Below are 17345 nucleotides of genomic sequence, written 5' to 3'. Positions count from 1 at the left end.
GCCTTCCATACGGCAAATGTCTCCCGATTATTATTTGTACGTCTTACGTCAGCATGGTTGCGTGGTCTTATTGGCTGACTGTTTGACTGACAGAAAAACTGACCAGTGAGAGGGGCCGAAATGCTTAAGGCCTGCCCAAGTGACGTAAAAAGGGGGCGTGGCCGTGGTGCGCGGCGCAGAGGTAGAGAGAGGGCGGCGAGGGCGCCATTTTGTGAAACAGTCCGGAGCGTGGATGAGGGAAAGGTCTCTGTGGAAGAGCGAGAGGGAACTATCTATTTAACACTAATAATAATAATAATAATAATTAAAAGCCATAAAGGCGGCGTCGCGCCAGAGCCGGTGAGTTGGGCGCTTGGGAAGGAGAGCGGAGGCGGGGCTGGAGGGGTAATGGTATCGCCCTTCCCTGTCCCCCTCCGCGGTGGTACTGCCCTGCGAATTGGTACACCCCTCTTCTGTAGGAATGGTACGGTCCGCGTTAACCCGCCCCAGTTGTCTCTGGGCGAAACCATTGTGCGAAGGAGGGGGATAAAGGAAAATGGATACTGAATGGGAGGCAAGGGGAAAGCGAAGCCGCCTTCGCCTGATAATAGTTTCCTAACCCTAATAATGACTAATGAAGGCACGCAAAGGCAATAAGGAAGATAGTCCAGAGCGAAGGCATGCAAAGGCAATAAAGAGTAAAGGCAATTGAAGGAAACGATAGAAGCACATGAAGATAATGAAGAGTGAAGGAATGCAAAAGCAGTAAGAAAGTACAGAGCGAAGGCATGCAAAGGCAATAAGGAAGACAGGAAAGCGCAAAGGCAATAAGATCGTATAGAGCAAAGGCAATAAAGAGTAAAGGCAATTGAAGGAAATGATAGACGAACGTGAAAGTATGCAAAGGCCTATTATTAGGGTTAGGAAATGAAACGGCCCGCTGCGCATCCTAAGTTTCCCTCCTTGCGTCTTAATCCAGATTAGGAGCCTTAATCCAGGCTGCAGTCCTTAAAGAGGCGGCGCATCTGAGCTTCCCTGGGATTGGGTTGAGTGAGTATCGCAAAGGAGCAGGGTTTGGTCCTAATGATGCCTGAAGAGGCAAAGATGTGCAAAGATCATAATGATAATAAAAGCGACACTTACATCCTGCCTCTCTGTCGATGGCAATTGAGGCAGCCAGCAAGTTAAAAATTGCATGCAGAATCCCAATAGCCCACCCTCCCCTGAAAACTTGAATTTAACAGTTAACAGTTTAAAATCGTACATTAAAACAAACAAATGGAGCAGATGGGCAACAGCGGGTTCAGGGGGTGGTCAGTTCAGATTGGTGGCCGGACATCAGGAATAATCTCTATGAAATAATCCGGTTTGACCCCGCTTTCACTGCCCTGGTTCAGTGCTAAGGAACCCTGGGAACTGTAGTTTGTCGTGGTGCCAGAGCACTCTGACAGAAGGTGAAATGTCTCACAAAACTACAGTTCCCAGAACTCCCTGGCGTGGAGCCAGGGCACTTAAAGCAGTCTCAGACTGGATTGTTTGGCAGTGTGGATGCAGCCTGAATTCCTGCTTCCAAACCCACGTCGTTTAAGGTGCATCTACACTGTGGAAAAATTGCAAGTTTGACAGCAGTAAGTGCTGTGGCTCCACCTGTGATTTGTAGTTTTAAAGGGCTAAGGCCTCAATTTTAGGTAATGATTGTGTTGTAACCCGCCTCGAGCTGTGAGGAGAGGTGAGTAAGTATTATTATTAGGTGGATCTTCTTGGGGTGTATCTGTACTGTAGAAGTGATGCAGTTTGACACCACTTTAGGTGCTGTTGCACCATCCCATGTTTCCCTGAGATTTGTAGTTTTGAAAGGTCTAGTCTTCACAGCCAAAGAGCACTCATACCTCACCAAACTACAAATCCCAGGATTCTGTAGGATGGAGCCACGGTAGTCGAAGTAGTGTCAAACTTCAATATCTCTACAGTGTTCGTTGTTGTTGTGTAAGTTGTTTCTGACTTACAGTGATCCTAAGGGAGAACCCATCATGGGGCTAGATTTGTGCAGAGGAGGCTTGCCATTGGCTTCACCTGAAGCTGAGAGAGTGTGACTTGTCCAACGTCACCCAGTGGATTTCATGGCTGAGCTGGGAATCAAATCCTGGTCTTCAGAGTCATAGTCCAACACTCAAACCATTACGCCACACTGGCTGCAGCCATAGTCCTGCATAGGCTGTTGCAGCAATAAATAAAGTGCCTGATGGGACCTTAGAGACAAGCACATCCTGAGTAGATTTGCTTGAAAGTATATCCTCACATGCCATTGTAGTGCTTTGAGCACTGGACTGTGACTCTCAAATCCCTGCTGGGCCACAGAACCCTATTGAATGTCCATTGACAAGTCACACTTTCTGAGACTCGGAGGGTGGCAATGGCAAACCCCCTCTGAAGATACTTGCCAAAAAAGCCCTATGATAGGTTTGCCTTAGTGTCGTCATAAATTGGAAATTACTCAAAGACCCACAAGAACAAGATGCCCTCACTAAGTTCAGGGGGCCCTCCTTATCAATAAATTGGGATATGATTGTAGTAGGGATAAGGCCATGACATATTATGCAATAATGAATGTGCTAACCTTTAAAAGTCCCGCTGCACAGCTTTCTCTCCCTCCCTTCTGCTCCATTTCTTAATAATAAAAAGCAACAAACTATCCTTAATTCCCAGGGATGGTGTGGGTTGTGGTCACACTGGTTCCTCTATATAATTTTGGATGACCTGGTTTTATTGGGCCAGCTTTGCATGTTTTCTGAATGTGCAGCCCTCAAGACTTGTTTAAGCTTTCATGTGTCTGTCATCTGCTTGATGGGGAACCTTCCTTCACCAGCTAAAGTTGTTCCAGTACAAATGCAGTCGGTTGAATTTATGTCTGCTGCTTTGTTTTTAATTTATGGGATATGGAAGAAGCTTATAGTAGCTTCTGTTTTGGTAGGTGTTTAAACAGAACGCTGAAAGCTAGTTGTTCTGCTTCTGGAGAGACCCACTGGGGCCTCCTAAATTGCATTTTGTTCCACAGTACTTGCAGTATGCCTTCCTTGGGAATTGAAATGTCTCTGAGTCATACTATGATTCTGGAGGTAACTTGTTTTTAAATGGTTCTTTAAAAAGTGTCACCATTCCTGTTAAAATGCTTAAGCCGTTCTGCTATTGCAAGAATGACGTAGAGCTGTAGGTGAGCAGGATCAGGTGTGTTAATTCTGCATAGCCATGAATTGTAGCGTTGCTCTACAGTGAAGCTGCAGATCAGATAGGTGGGGAAAGGCACTAGGTGGGAGGAGAACTGTGTCAATATTAATGGGATTTGGGTAGCCCTTGCACCAGTCTAGTGTGCCAGCCACAGAACACAAAGCCCACAAGCCCAGAGATTTGACAGATCTTGGATGGTAGAGCTTGCAGTTGTAGGATCCTATAGTTTAAGCAGTTAGCTTCCTGAAAATTCCATCGAAATGGTATTATTTGTTTATGGTGAGGGTAAAATAGGCTCACAAGATGCTCTGAAGATGTTGAGAGCTTTCATTGGTTACAACCTGCATCTGCTCTGGAAAAAAGTGAAGGCCTGCAAACTTCTTGGCTCTAATGAAATCCTCTCATTTGTAAGGATTTTTCTTGGACTGCAAGTCTGATTGCAAGTCCATAGTCAGTAGTCTTATCTGTTAGCCACACATATATTGAAACACAAAGAGTAAGGAGCACAGATGTCTTTCAGGATTGCTGTTAGGGAAGCAGGCAGTGTCTTCATCAGTGTTGATGAAATCCCTCCATCCCATGTGCCCATGAACAACCATTTCAGTTTGTTTGAAGCTAGCATCTGAATGTATTTAGCATCAGTCTCATGTCTCTTTGCTTATTTACCTTGCTGATTTTCCTAAGCGATATATTTATAATAAAAGGATTACCCTTACATTTTCCTCTTCCTTGTTTCTTGCCTGTGCTGACCCTTTGAAAGCTATCCCGTAATCCTCCAGAGTAAATGCAGCAGCACAGATAGGAGCAATGGCCTAGCTGTGAGATTCCTTTCTGTTGCACTTGTACAAATAACAGATCTATTAAGAGGCGGGTGAATTTATAAGGGAAATTTAAAACAATAAAAGTGGGTGATTGTCCACAGTAGCTTTGTAGCACCTCAGTGCTGGACAGGAAGGCAAAACCAGGCAGGCTTACCAGTGCTGCGTGAAAGTATCATATATCAAAATACAGATGCTTTCATTTCCAAACATGGTGCTTTGAAAACGCCAGTGAGAGGTGGATGCACGCACTCTCTTATGTTTCTGGGAGGAGTTGGGAGCGTGATGCTGTGGGGCCTTAGTGCTTTTAAAACTCCTTATGAGGCTTCGAGCCTCTGCTTCTCCCTAAGTACCACATATTAGAATCTGTGTGTGTGTATATGTGTAGTTTTCCTCCTCATCTTTGCTTCAGGGTATCTGTGAGCTTCAGTACAGTCTGCCTCCTACCCCAAGCTGCAGGTGCCTTTGACGTCATTCCAGCTCGCCTCCTTGGCAACCAGCAGAAGCAGCAGCGCAGCGTCTTCATCTGGCTGGGGGAGGCGGCTCTGAGCTTGGGGTAGCCACGGTGTGGCCGGCTTTCTCTGCGGTGGGGGATTCTGGGAGATGGGGGCAAAGTTTCTGGGGTACCCTGACTCATCCTGTCCCTTCTCCTTTCACAGGGCAGCAAGGCGAAACCCCCCCAATCCTTCCTTCACTGGAGCTCAGCTTCGTGTTTTGTTTTTTAAACTCCCCACTCCCCCCCTGCCCCACCAGACACATCCCTCCCAGTATCTAGCACAAGCTGTTTTATTAATCTGGTGCCTTATGCGGCCCAGCGTTGCCTTGCAGTCAAGCTAAAGCTGGATTGAAAGATGTAATTTTGGAAAAAAAATCACCTTTTTTTTTTCCTGCAGCAGCTGGGTTAGAGGAGGAACCTTTTAGCCTCGCATGAGCTGGCTTCTCTCGGGCATTTTTAGAATGAAATGGTGTTCAGAGGGCTTGGATTGTTTCCTGCCAGGAGCTCTCCTCTGCCTGGTTCTTCAGTAACCATGGCTGGAATGAGAGCATGAAAGGGGGAAAAAAGGACAGACAAAAAATTGAAACAGAAAAGAAATCGTTACTGACTTTGACCTTTTTCCGCCTCCCGTTTTTCTAATCTGGGCTATTTTTATTTTTGTTTTTTTACAGCGAGATTTTTTTGATCTTCAGCTACAGTAAGTTATTTCATTTTTTTCCATTTTTTCCTGCCTTTCCACTGATTTCCTTTTTATCATTGTTACTAGTTACTTATTGATATTATTGCTACTATGATGGTGGTGACTGACTATGATGATGTGTTGCTGATGGTGGTGATTTAAAAAAATGACTGCTGATTTTTAACCGGATGAAAATGGAGTTTTTCTGAGTGGTCCTCTCTGACTCTGGGCTTTTAACCCCTTGGGGGGGAAAGATACAACAAGGCTTTTAAACTCATTTTTTTTATTAAAAAGTGGATTGATCGCCTTAACTCTTTTTTCCCTCCCTTCCTGATCGCCTGCCTGGCTGCCAAGAACGGAACCTGGTTTCTCTCCAGAACTTGTTTGAGTATCTCAGGAAGTGCCAACACTTTTTATTATTATTATTTTTTATTTTTTATTTTTAACATTTTATTTCTGTGCATTTTTTCCAACTGTTGCTGCAATGTGTCTGTGGTGCTGATCGCTCCCTAGCAGCGACAGCTTTTTCCCCAGTCAGATCCTGCCCTCTCCCCCATTTCCCCCTCAACTCTCGTGCCCTTCAGTTCCCATCCTGGTCTTTTCCTCCACACCGTCCCACCCTTACAAACGCCGTCATGGACGCCGAGGCTGGAGTAGCAGAGGCAGCTACCGGTGGAGCCTCACATGGAACAGAAACAAACCCATCTGGGCTGATGGTAAGGGGCTCAATTGGCTTCATTCCAGGCTTCAGCAGGCTCCTACCTTTAAAAGGCCTGAGTGAACACATGAGTACGGTACAACCCCTGTGTCGGTGGGACCTGCTGTCTCACTTAGCCACTTCAGATAAATATATTTTCCCTAAGCATTTTCTAGGTCCCCCAACATGCTTCTATGGTATGGCTTCTGCCAGAAATTGACGATAGAGTCACCCTTGAGGACCTAGAGATTTCTAGAGAGGTGTTCACTCTAGGCATTTCTAGTTCCTCCACAATTCTGTAATAGCCTTCCTCTGGACGTCATTCATTTCAATATAGTTCACTATTATTTGCATTTCATGTTTCCACAGTAAGTCCAGGAACATATCCCCTGCAGATATGGGGGTTGTGCTGTATACACATTTGCCCCTCAGACATGACTTGAGGAGAATCTGAGCAGATGCCCTATGAGCAGGCACTCGTTCAGGAACTGAGGGTCATTGGAAACATGGTATTCAAAGTGTAGATGGGAGTACTCAGGCTCAGAAATAGAAGTGGGCTGACCTGTTTCATGTGACTGTCTCCTTTTAGAAGTCAAGTAACAAAACCCCCTAAAGCCACCCTAGTACAAAGCAGCCTATATTTGCAGTGTAAGGACATATACTTAGAATTTTTAAAAAGCTGATTAACAGGTAGCTGTAAAATATGCTACACATCTCCTGTTGGGCAACTTCCAGAGGTCCATATGATAGGTGTTTCCCCCTCCATTCCCTGACATCCCTCATATTTTTGTGTGACATACCAGGAAAAAAGTGATAGTCATTTGTGACTTTGGAAAACAATTCCCTCAGGGCCTGAAACTGAAAATGTATTTCTCTGTATTTACTTCTGATTAAAGAATGAAAGCTTTGACTTGCTATCTCAGGCTCAAGGCCCACCTATTCCCAGCTTTCTTTGCAAATATGAGTGGTTAAAGTCTGGCCCAGAAATTGGCTGATACTTCTGTTTGCTTTTGCTGAGTGAAGAGGAATCTTAGGATGGGATCAAATGGATAACGTTACTAAGAACACACATTGTGGGTTGCCTTTGTGCTGGGTTTTTGGAGTTGATGAAGGTACCAGCTTTCCCAAAAGTCCAATAGAAAAGAATACCTCTCTGCCTGCTTTTTGTCAATGCGAAAGTACATGCCCATTTCTCTTTCCCACTGGAAGCTTGCAAGAGATAGTAGCAAAGAGCCAGTTTTGGTTCAAGGTATGGGACAGAAGATAATTCCCCTTTCTTTTGTCTTGAGAGGGGGAATGGTGGCTTTCTTTCCTTCAGCTGTAACCATGCCTTGTTACCTCTAGCAAAAGAGCAATAAGAAGAAAATGAATGCTGCTTTTTCACAACAGAGGTAGGACTGAGCAACAGGCAGTGTTTGGGTTTTGCCTTTCTCCCTAAGGGGGAGAAGTGACTTTCTGGAAGAATTGCAGCATTTGGCACATGAAGAAATTTCATCCTACCTCCTGTCTTCAACCAACCGCCTTGGTCTTAGAAAGGTGGTATACAAATAAAATTTTACTTACTTACTTACTTAACCAAACCCAAATGGCAAGAGATAATCTCTCTGCAGAAAAGAAATAGCACTGGGTTATCCCTCCCATTTTTTTTTAAAGAGATAGTTGAACTCTGCAACTTGCTGCTACTTTTACAAGAAAGTGACCACATTCTTTTTCCTCCTTCAGAGTATTTCCCACCACTTAACATTTTTTGTTAGCTATAACATAAGCGAAGATCAAACATTGATCAGAATGCTGGCTGTAGTTGAGAAATAAGAAAAAGGCAAGGAATGCAAAGAGCAGCTATGAAAGAACTAGATGAGACCCTAAAGAGTAAAAATATATAACCAAGCACTAAAATTAGAATTGTTCAAGTCATTGTATTTCCCATTTCCCTGTAAGGATGTGTGAGCTGGACAGTGAGAAAAGCAGATAAGAAAATCGACTCATTTGAGATGTAATGCTGAAGAAGAGTGCTGAGGATATTGTGAATAACCAAAAAGACAAACAAATGCTCTACCCTGCAGTGCTTTCTTGTGAATGCTGGGTAAAAACAAAGTTCAGATGGAAGTAAAGTTGACTTTAGCCTGAAAGGTGCTTATCATTGCCAAGAGGGATTAGCTGTTCTATCCTGGGACCAAGTTGACCTAGGGTGGAGGTATTTGAGTCTTGGGACACCATTGCTGTCCTTTTCGGATTGGATTGGGGAAGGTGCAGTCTCTGGGCTGCATGTAATCCTCAGGACCCCTGAAATGTTTTGATCCAAAACTCCAGCCCCAGGTGTGAAGGAGGCATTTCTCCTCTGCCTTTTTTGGACCAGGAGACTGTTTTTTTAAAGAGGAAGTGGCCCAGAAATTGATTTTTAAGTCACTTTCTTATGGAAAGAGTTTTCTTAGGCTGAAATGGTTCAGAAATAGAATGAGATTGCCCTCATATCCCATTAGAAGCCTGCATGCAAAAAGTAACTGAAACTTTTTGCAGTGGGTGCAGCCCTTCAAGATCCACTGCTGGCCCATGTGGCTCCCAGCCCCTACCAATTGTTCACCCCATTTTAGACAAAGCATATCTCTAGCATCCCCTTTGTCTCATATAGTGGGCCTTTGGTATCAGCTGGGGTTTGGTTCCAGGACACCATACACCCCCACCTCCCACCCGTGGATACCAAAATCTGCAGATGCTCAAGTTCCAATAAGTTCAGTGTGGTAGTAAAATGGTTTCCCTTATATAAATGGTTAAATCAAGGTTTGCTATTCAGAATTTCTATTTTTCCAAAAATATTTTCAAGCCATGGATTGTTGAAACTCTGGATACAGAATCAATATGGAGGGCCGACTATATTAGAAAATGTGTCTAGCTGTTTGGTTGTCGTTAAAGATGCATTACTTTCCCCTGCCTTCATTGTTACCCTTTGACAAAGTTATTTGCCTGTTGTTCACTTTTTTTCTCCTCTAAAAGAGGATCTGGCAGCTACTTAACTGATGTTTAGGTATTCTTTGGAGCATTGAACTGAGAATCCTGATCTAATAGCCTCTCATTTAGAGATGGAAAAATATTTCTTGACCGTTTGTGTTCCAGGAAATGCATGTGTGCTTGCACCCTTTTTAGGTTGCATGTGCTGAAACTAGGAAATGCTCTGAAATATTTCTTTTCTCTGGTGCCTTTCCCCCTTCTGGGGACCAGGTCTGCATCTCTGCTGTGTGCTTGAGTCATGGCCAGCAACGTCACCAACAAGACAGATCCCCGCTCCTTGAACTCACGGGTCTTCATTGGAAACCTCAACACCCTGGTGGTGAAGAAGTCTGACGTGGAGGCCATCTTCTCCAAGTATGGGAAGATCGTTGGCTGCTCTGTGCACAAGGGATTTGCCTTTGTGCAGTATGTGAATGAGCGCAATGCTCGGGCTGCTGTGGCAGGAGAGGATGGCAGGATGATTGCAGGCCAGGTCCTAGGTAAGTGCTTGAAATCGTGACCAGCCCTGTTTCAATCGACACCTGCTTCAACATCTGCTTTTACCTCTATTTCCTCATCCCCCCCCCCCCCCGGCTACATGCTTTCAGCAGATAGAGCCTGGCAATCTTGAGTGAAGAGTAGATGGAAAAGAGGTCATACATAAGCATGCAACATAAGAGGAAAAAATGCACAATGCTATCCTTTTGATCCACTTTAAAACATGGTTCAATATCATTCAAAGTATAAATTGTGACTTTGAGCAGTCTTTTATATTTTTCTTTTTTTGTACCTGGGATTGTATATGTGTGAGGCCTCTTGGCCTTCTGCATACTTTAGAGGTACATTGAGCAAGGAATGTAGGTGGTCTTTCCTAGTCAGTGGCCTGCTTGGCTTATTGAAGATTTGAACCTACCTCTGGCATGTGGTATCCCAGTTGCAATTTACTGGTCCCACATTGTGACTGCCTTGCTTTCTTTTGTGAATAACTGACTAGTTTGAAGTGCTGATCCTGAAAATCTGTTGTCATGCCTCTGTTTGCTTGCCCACAGAAGCTTGTATATGAGCAGCTAAAGAATCCTCATGCAGAATCATAATGGCTGTCAAGCCTCTGTTTAAAAGCCTCCAAAGAAGGAGACTCCATCACACTCCGAAGCAGCATATTCCACTGTCCAGTATCTCCCACTGCCCTTCCTGTACAATATAATTCCTTCATTCAGAGATTGTTTGCCTAGAAATTGGAAAAGGAGAAGGGTGCACAATTTATCCAGCTTGTTTTCCTGATCCCAATAACATATGGCCTGGCTCTTTGTTTCACTTATGAATACTCAACAGTTGAAAACCAAAATGGCAAATTGCTTGTGTATCCAATTGAAGAGCCTACAGATGAATTCCGTAGTTGTAGTCATGGGGTGGCCCCAGAATCCCACTTTTGTGCCCATAGGATCCTTTGCCAGTCTCCTCAAATCAGTGTGATTTTTAGGCAGTTTTTGCCCTCAAATGCAGAAACAAAAAAAATGCCCACTCCGCCCACATAAGTACACCAGAACCCCCTGTACTATCTTCAGATACCTATTCTATAGTGCCTCTCAAAATGGTGACAGAAAGTGACACAGCATCACTTTCTGACACCATTTTGAGAGGGATTGCAATGTAAATCACAGATATTTAGGCTTGCCTGGGGCTGGCTGTTGTGGAGGGATTGGCCATTTACCCCCATACAGTTGCCCACCTCTGCTGTAGAGAGTCTGTTTCTCTTCCCCAACCCTGGTCCAATTCATAGCCTGATAAACAACTCCACCAAAATTAGTAGCTTAAGTATTTACCTGTCTAGTTTCTCATTCTGTAGATTATAACAGTTTATTATATATCAGTGTGTGTGGAGATAGCTTCCTCCTAACCATTCCAGGATGAAAAATGTTTCTTAGTGTTTTAGTGGATTCATTGCAGAGTACATTCTGTAGCTGCTACAGTAGTCAATGCAATTTTTAACTACATTAGCAGAGGCATAGTGTCCACATCATATGATGTAACAGGTCCTCCTTCTTCTATACGTGTCAGGTTGCATTTGGATTACAGTGTCCAGTTCTAGGCACCACATTTTAAGAAGGGCAACTGACAGAGCACCTAGATAGAAAAGAGATCAGCGTTGAGGGTGGGGCTGGAAATCAGGTCCTCTGAGGAACAGTACAAGAGCTGATATGTTTAACCTGTAGAAAAGTTACAAGGAGTCTTGGTAGTAGTCTTCAGATATTTATCATATTGATCAAGGAGCAGAGTTCTCTTTTGCCTGCAGGACTAGAGTAGAAATTGCAGGGAAACAGTTTTAAGTTAATCATTGGGTAAGGACTTATGGTAAGGGCTAGTCAGCAGGGGAGCAGACTACCCTCAGGAGATGGTGAGTTCTTCTTCACTTTGATACATTGGAACTCTACATATATATAAAAATTTATTCGGTCATTGACCAACAAGCATTGGAACTCTAGCTTTCAGGTGTTCCAGTTTACATCCTCCATTAACCAGCTACATCTCTTCAGCATCTCCCCAACAACTTGCAATGCAGGAATGTTGTGATCATTGTACTGGCAAGAACTGAAGAGATGAAGTCTCTGCTTTAATTTTGGATCTTGAGAGGTCTTTTTTTATATATTCATAATGTCCCTCCAGTTGTTTCCATCATCTGTTAAAACTAGTGGCTCGTGGGCCCATTACAGATGGGCAAAATGTGGCGTGGTGGCGGCGGTACTAGGGTTAGGAAGCACGCACCATGCAGACGCTCCCTAACCCTAGTACGTACCCCGTACATCAAAATGGCGGCACCCTGTACACACGGGCGCCACCGTTTTGATGCGACAGATGCTTAGCATCCGCATGTTGTGACACACTTGTGATGTCACGAGTGTGCCATTTGTGCACTCAGGCATTGCAAGCGCGACGGAAAAAGAACCTGCTTTTTGTGGGTTCTTTATCCGTCAGCGGGAAACCACACGGTTTATCCGCTGCGTCTTCCCACCAGCAGAAAAGGCGGTGGCGGCAGACCACACTTTTTGGGCAGTCTGTATCCTGCCATAGTTTATAAGTTAGTGTTTGTAGACACTGTTTTTATCTTTACAACAATATATGAACTTGGCATAAAGTTTGTTGTGCCTTTTAATGTATCCTAATTCATTCTCTAAAGCTCTCAAAGGTTCTGACCGCCCTGGCGGTTTGGAAGGCCTTGGATTGTTTTTGTTAGGTGCAGGGTTTTAAATTTCTGCATATCTCTTTCAGATATCAATCTGGCTGCTGAGCCAAAGTTGAACCGGGGCAAAGCTGGGGTGAAGAGATCGGCCACAGAGATGTACGGGTCAGTAGCCGCACCACCTTCTCCGTCCCCTCTAGTCAGGTCGGGACCCTTATGTTTTCATTATTTTTAACTTCTGTTTTTTTGTTTATCTGGTTTGTCCAGCCGTGAGCAATGCCTCCATTTGTATTATTGTCTAGCTGAGTGTGGGGATGAACCTGAATGAGAGAGGTGTGTATATGTGAGTGTGTGTGGTGTGCATGCAGCTGTTCATGTGGATATGCGGTGCTATGTCCAAGTGACTTTTGTGTACCTTTGGTGACCAAATGTGCCATGTTGTTGGATCCCAGTGTCCCACAGCAGATGGCTTCAAAGGGCATGTGGTAAAGAGGGAGTGGGCATGGGCTAAACTTGAGGGTGCCTTTGCTCTTGCACTGTGAATAACTCTGTTTAGCAGTTTGGTTGCCATTTGGGGGAATGAAGTCCTAATGATGTTAGCTAAAGATTTATTTGCAAGATTGTTTTCTTCAATTTTCATGAGAATTGACCATGTTTATTGTGCTTTGTTTTTCAGGTCATCTTTCGACCTGGATTACGACTTCCAGCGGGACTATTATGACAGGTATGTGATCTGGGCTTTCTCTGCCACATTGCACATTTAAAACCTTTCAGTAGAAAAGAAAGCACTACCACACTCCTGAAGAGTAAACATCAAACATCTTTGGTTTTATATCCAGTTTTCAAAATATTCCAGATCCACCAAGAGGGCTCCTTTTCTGGTATATATAATTAAAACTCAGGTCTTTTAGTTTTGCTTAGTCAGTCTTAGGCCTTGATGTTTATATTTTAATGTATTTGGGAAAGTTCCAGAGGTGGGGAAGAGGATTGGTTGTGTGCTAAAATATGAATGTGGTTAAAGAAGAGGCAGGCATCATTTTTAATATAGATGAATGAAGCATTCTGCTGTTGGAAGTCACCAGGAAATATGTTCATCACTTTGTCCCCTCTCCCCCCCCTGCCCCGAGCACATCACTTTTTAAATGTAAAGGAATTTTAAACTGGCTTCTGGCTTCATCAGAAGGGGCATTGCAATTTGTGATTGGTTCTGATCTAGAAATTATCTCCAACACATCTCTCTGAACATGCCCACACCAGACTTGAAGAGATCAGAATTACTTGTGATTGTGCACTAAAACTATCCAGGAGAGTCAATGTATGAGTAGAAATCTAAACATTTATGTATTCTGGCCAAGGAAAGGGAATTTGGGAAAGGAGGGAGCTTAGTTCAGTAGCAGAGCACTTTTTTGCATTAAGAGGGTTCTGTACATTGCTATGCAGGGTTGGCAAAGTTTCTCCCTTTAATCTTGGGAAGTTAGGGTCAAACCTTTCTAAGCTGGATGGGTCTTCCTGATAGTAAGACAGCTTCTCATGTTACAAGAAGCTCTTTCATAACATTTTAGCCCCATCCCATTTCTTCAGGTGGATCTTGGGCAAAGGAATGTTTAACATGCAGAGCCTGTGCACAACCAGTAAACCATTCCCTTTTTTGTTGAGTGACCTCTGGAGCAATTTTTCATCACATGGCAAGAAGAAATTACCCTAGAGCTCATGTATGAGCTAAGGGAAGTTAAACTACAAGGAAGATAACATTGGTTAAATGCTTTGCATGGAGACATACAGAAAGGAAGAGGGACAGTCCAGGGATTGCGCTGCCTGAGACACAATAACAAGTGGTGTTGCGTTCTAATAAAGCTGCCTCATATCCAAGGACAGCAAAGTTTAACACCTGAGGCAAGCAGTCCTACAAATACCTCTCCTGCATTTTGATAGTAATTTTTTTACGTAACCTGATGTTCCTTCATGGCAGCAAGGTGGCATCTGTATTGGTTGGTTAGTTACATTTATATGCCTCCTTTTCTCCAATGTGCTCACAAAGTTGTACATGGCTCTCCTCCTTCCTATTTATTCCTACAACAAGCATGTTAGGTAGGTTAGCCTGAGAAGAACAAGTGAGCTACCCAGAGGCACCTAGTGAAATTTATGATGCAGTTGAATTTGGATTTCCCTAGTTGCAGTCAAACATGCTTAACCAATATGTGACACTGCTTTGTGTGTATGGGGAGAGGTGATGGGTAAGAACGTGATTGCTTGGGACTGGCTTCTCAAGCCTGGCTTCTCCTGTACTCCTAGGATGTACAGCTATCAGGCACGGGTGCCGCCTCCACCTCCCATTGCCCGGGCTGTGGTCCCCTCCAAACGCCAGCGAGTCTCTGGCAATACCTCTCGTAGAGGGAAGAGTGGATTCAACTCAAAGAGCGGGCAGCGGGGATCATCCTCCAAGTCTGGGAAATGTATGTATTGAACTTGCTTCTGGGTTGAAGACTTTTTCTTGTGTTGTGCCCCATTGGGATACTGAAATGACACCACCACCACCACTGTATGTTTTATGACTTTGTAGTGCCACTTGTTGCATGAGTATTCAGTAGCCTTTATGGGTAATCGCGGAGCTTCAGCCAGGCTTGTTCTCTTAACAGTGGCAGAAGCTTAGTTTAGAAGGAGCAAGTATAAAATAGACAGGCAGCCTCTAAAGTGAGAAGGTGTCTGTCTGCTCCCTAGTATTGGAGAAAGAAGTGGTAAAACCTTTGGCTGCAGCTTGGCAGCAGTTGCCCTGTCCTGTCTCTTGTGCTCCTTTCCTCTTTAGGAAAAAGTGGGGTGTAGGTACAGCACTGGAAACTTCCTGTCCCTCATGTGAATGTTTTTCTGTTGCCCTGAATTGATGTGTGTGCTAAATACTGTCTCTTAATTGGCAATTCTATATCTAGGGCAAAGCAATCTGTTGCCCTCTAGTAATTTTGGACTACAGATCCCATCATGTCTCGTGATCAGGAGCCATGTTGTCTGTATTTGAGTGGAGTGGTTTTCAAAAATATTTGGGGATTATTAGGCTGCATAGCCCTGTCATAATCTGCCACTGAGGTGCTGACATTGTATTAACTTTGCTGTTAAATTGTCTGGAGCCAGAAATGGGATGCCTTTAATGACTTAGAGCTAAAATGCCCAGTCTCTCACCATTTGCTGTTCTGCCCGAAATTTGGGGCCCAAAGCATGTGGAGGGCCAGATTTTCTTTACCCTTGGCTCTCTAGATCAAGGATAGGCCAGGCATAGCTGTTGGATTGTAACTTCCATCAGGCCCAGCCAGCATAGCCAATGGGGAAGGATACTGGGAGTAGCAGTCCAAATCTGGAGGGCTGCATTTTGCTCACCAATGTCTGTGGTCAGAGAGTATGGTACCAGTTACAGTCCAGAACTGCTGGAGAGTGTGTTGATGTAACGTGTGGCGTAAATAATTCTGATAGCATTGTCCATTTCTCATTTCAGTGAAAGGGGATGACCTGCAGACCATTAAAAAGGAACTGACCCAGATTAAGCAGAAAGTGGATTCCCTGCTGGAAAGCCTGGAGAAGATAGAGAAAGATCAAAGTAAACAGTCGGATGAAGGGATGGGGTGGGGGGCAGAAGGGGATGGGGAAAGGATTCGGACTGTGCCTTCTGTGGAGTGAATGTGGGGGAATTTGCTATGATGCATGGCCCCAGGATCTTTCCAGGGAAGAGAGTGCCTCTTTTATGTATGAAGGTGTCATGGGATGAGCACCTGGGGATATATGTTTGGGACACATAATATTCTTACTTGCTTTGTGTGTCAGGAGACCAACCAGTTGAGAATTTCTCACTCGGGCTCCTTCACACTGCTCAGGGCAGTTGCTGACCACAACTGACCAGAGCTTGGGAAATTTACTTTTTGGACTGTGACTTCCAGAATCCCCCAGTGCCCAGGAATAGTTATAGCCATGGTGACTGGAAGATTTGGGGCATTATAGTTAAGAAGAAATAATTTTGCCAGGCTCTGACTAAGGAGAGAAATTTGGCCTGTGTTCAGTGAAAGCTCTCCAAGACAGGCTTGCCATTGGTTCTACAGCAGGTGCAGGCTTCCAGATGTATGGGTACTTAGATAGGCCAAACCCAATTTAGAAGGTATTCTCTGAGCAGGCAAGAGACCCCAGAATGGGATAATGATGCAGCTAGGAGTCTCAGAACAGACCAGCAGTTCTGATCCTTTGTTGGACCCTCCCCTTGTGTCTCCCTCCTTCCTAGAACTGAAGAATGACAAGTCAGAGGAGGAACAAAGCAGCAGCTCTGCCAAGAAAGAAGAGAGCAATGTCAAGATGGAATCCGAAGCAGGGGCAGATGACTCTGCTGAGGAAGGGGACCTGTTGGACGATGATGACAATGAAGACCGGGGAGACGACCAGGTACGAAGCTGGAGACGGCAGAGAGCCCGGAGCGAGGAGGAGCACAGCGGCTCTCCCTGTTTGCTAACTCGGCCCCTCTGCCTGTCCCCTTCTCTCTCTCAGCTGGAGTCCATCAAGGGGGATGACAAGGAGCCCGAAGAAGGTGAAGATGACAGAGACAGCGCTAATGGCGAAGATGACTCCTAAGAGCCCAGTACACCTCTCCTCTCCTCCCTGGCAAAACACAGCGTTCTTCTGATATTGAGCCTCTCACCAGCCCCTTGCTGGCTGCCTCCTCACAGCCCTGCTTCCCTCCCTCTTCCCGCCCTGTGTGTTCATGGCGTGGTGTCTTCTGTTGCATTTGGCCTCCCTCCCCACTCCCCCCCATCCCTCTGCCACAGTAGTTCGGTTAAACCCCCCTGTAATTCTCCTCTTTTAATTTTGATACCTCTTTATTGACTTAACAATTAAAAAATGACGTATTGTTTTTAGAAGGCTGGTCTGTTGTGCATTTGTGGTGAGGGCACTTCTTCTAACCAAGAGAATGCATGTTGAGCGTGTGTGTGTTGTGTGAGAGAGAGTGTGTGAGAGAAAAAGATACATCTAGAGGTGTTTCATGTCCAATGCTAATAGTTTTTAGCTGCTGCATCATCACACAGGACTCCTAGGTCAAAGGATCAAAAGCCTTGCTTTAAATATACAGTGCAGGTTTTGGATTTGTCGATTTAGTTCCTCTGTTCACCAAAACAAGAGGGCATGTGGATGGAGGAGGGTCAAGATGGGAAGAGAACCATCACATTGGAGCTACTATTCCAAGATAACTTGTGATCTGTACAGTGACTACTCTTCATCGAACTCAGAGATCAAGGGCTTAATTCCCACCACAGGGAACTTGT

At 44.6% G+C, this 17345-nt stretch overlaps 1 protein-coding gene across 7 annotated transcripts; it reads left to right on the top strand.

The window, feature by feature from the left end:
* The first annotated feature begins 187 nt into the window (after nucleotides 1–187).
* LOC149304118 (heterogeneous nuclear ribonucleoproteins C1/C2) lies at nucleotides 188–16943 on the top strand. Of its 7 annotated transcripts, XM_089480835.1 has the most exons (9): nucleotides 189–339; nucleotides 5190–5215; nucleotides 9111–9379; nucleotides 12147–12261; nucleotides 12734–12781; nucleotides 14350–14510; nucleotides 15539–15640; nucleotides 16313–16470; nucleotides 16573–16943. In XM_089480835.1, the coding sequence occupies exons 3-9, from the start codon at nucleotides 9139–9141 to the stop codon at nucleotides 16654–16656; spliced, it is 909 nt and encodes a 302-aa protein (XP_089336961.1). In that variant the 5' UTR covers nucleotides 189–339; nucleotides 5190–5215; nucleotides 9111–9138; the 3' UTR covers nucleotides 16657–16943. The 7 variants fall into 7 exon arrangements, with proteins under 7 accessions (XP_089336960.1, XP_089336955.1, XP_089336957.1 ...); XM_089480834.1 differs by having other exon boundaries at nucleotides 188–339; nucleotides 12147–12222; nucleotides 16313–16943; XM_089480829.1 differs by having other exon boundaries at nucleotides 188–339; nucleotides 16313–16943.
* The last annotated feature ends 402 nt before the right edge of the window (nucleotides 16944–17345 follow it).

Source organism: Sceloporus occidentalis, unplaced genomic scaffold (assembly GCF_023333645.1).
Source record: "Sceloporus occidentalis isolate IW3139 unplaced genomic scaffold, rSceOcc1.0.p SCAF_14, whole genome shotgun sequence".
Taxonomy (NCBI): Eukaryota; Metazoa; Chordata; class Lepidosauria; order Squamata; family Phrynosomatidae; genus Sceloporus; species Sceloporus occidentalis.
Note: the sequence above shows the minus strand (reverse complement) of the source record. Positions and strands in the feature narration are given on the sequence as shown.

Bases quoted from the DNA above. Each gene is read 5' to 3' on its own strand.
- LOC149304118 (XM_089480831.1), top strand. From the start codon at position 9,139: ATGGCCAGCAACGTCACCAACAAGACAGATCCCCGCTCCTTGAACTCA. The intron at 9,380-12,146 runs GTAAGTGCTTGA...TATCTCTTTCAG, and splicing joins GATTGCAGGCCAGGTCCTAG to ATATCAATCTGGCTGCTGAG. The intron at 14,511-15,538 runs GTATGTATTGAA...TTCTCATTTCAG, and splicing joins ATCCTCCAAGTCTGGGAAAT to TGAAAGGGGATGACCTGCAG.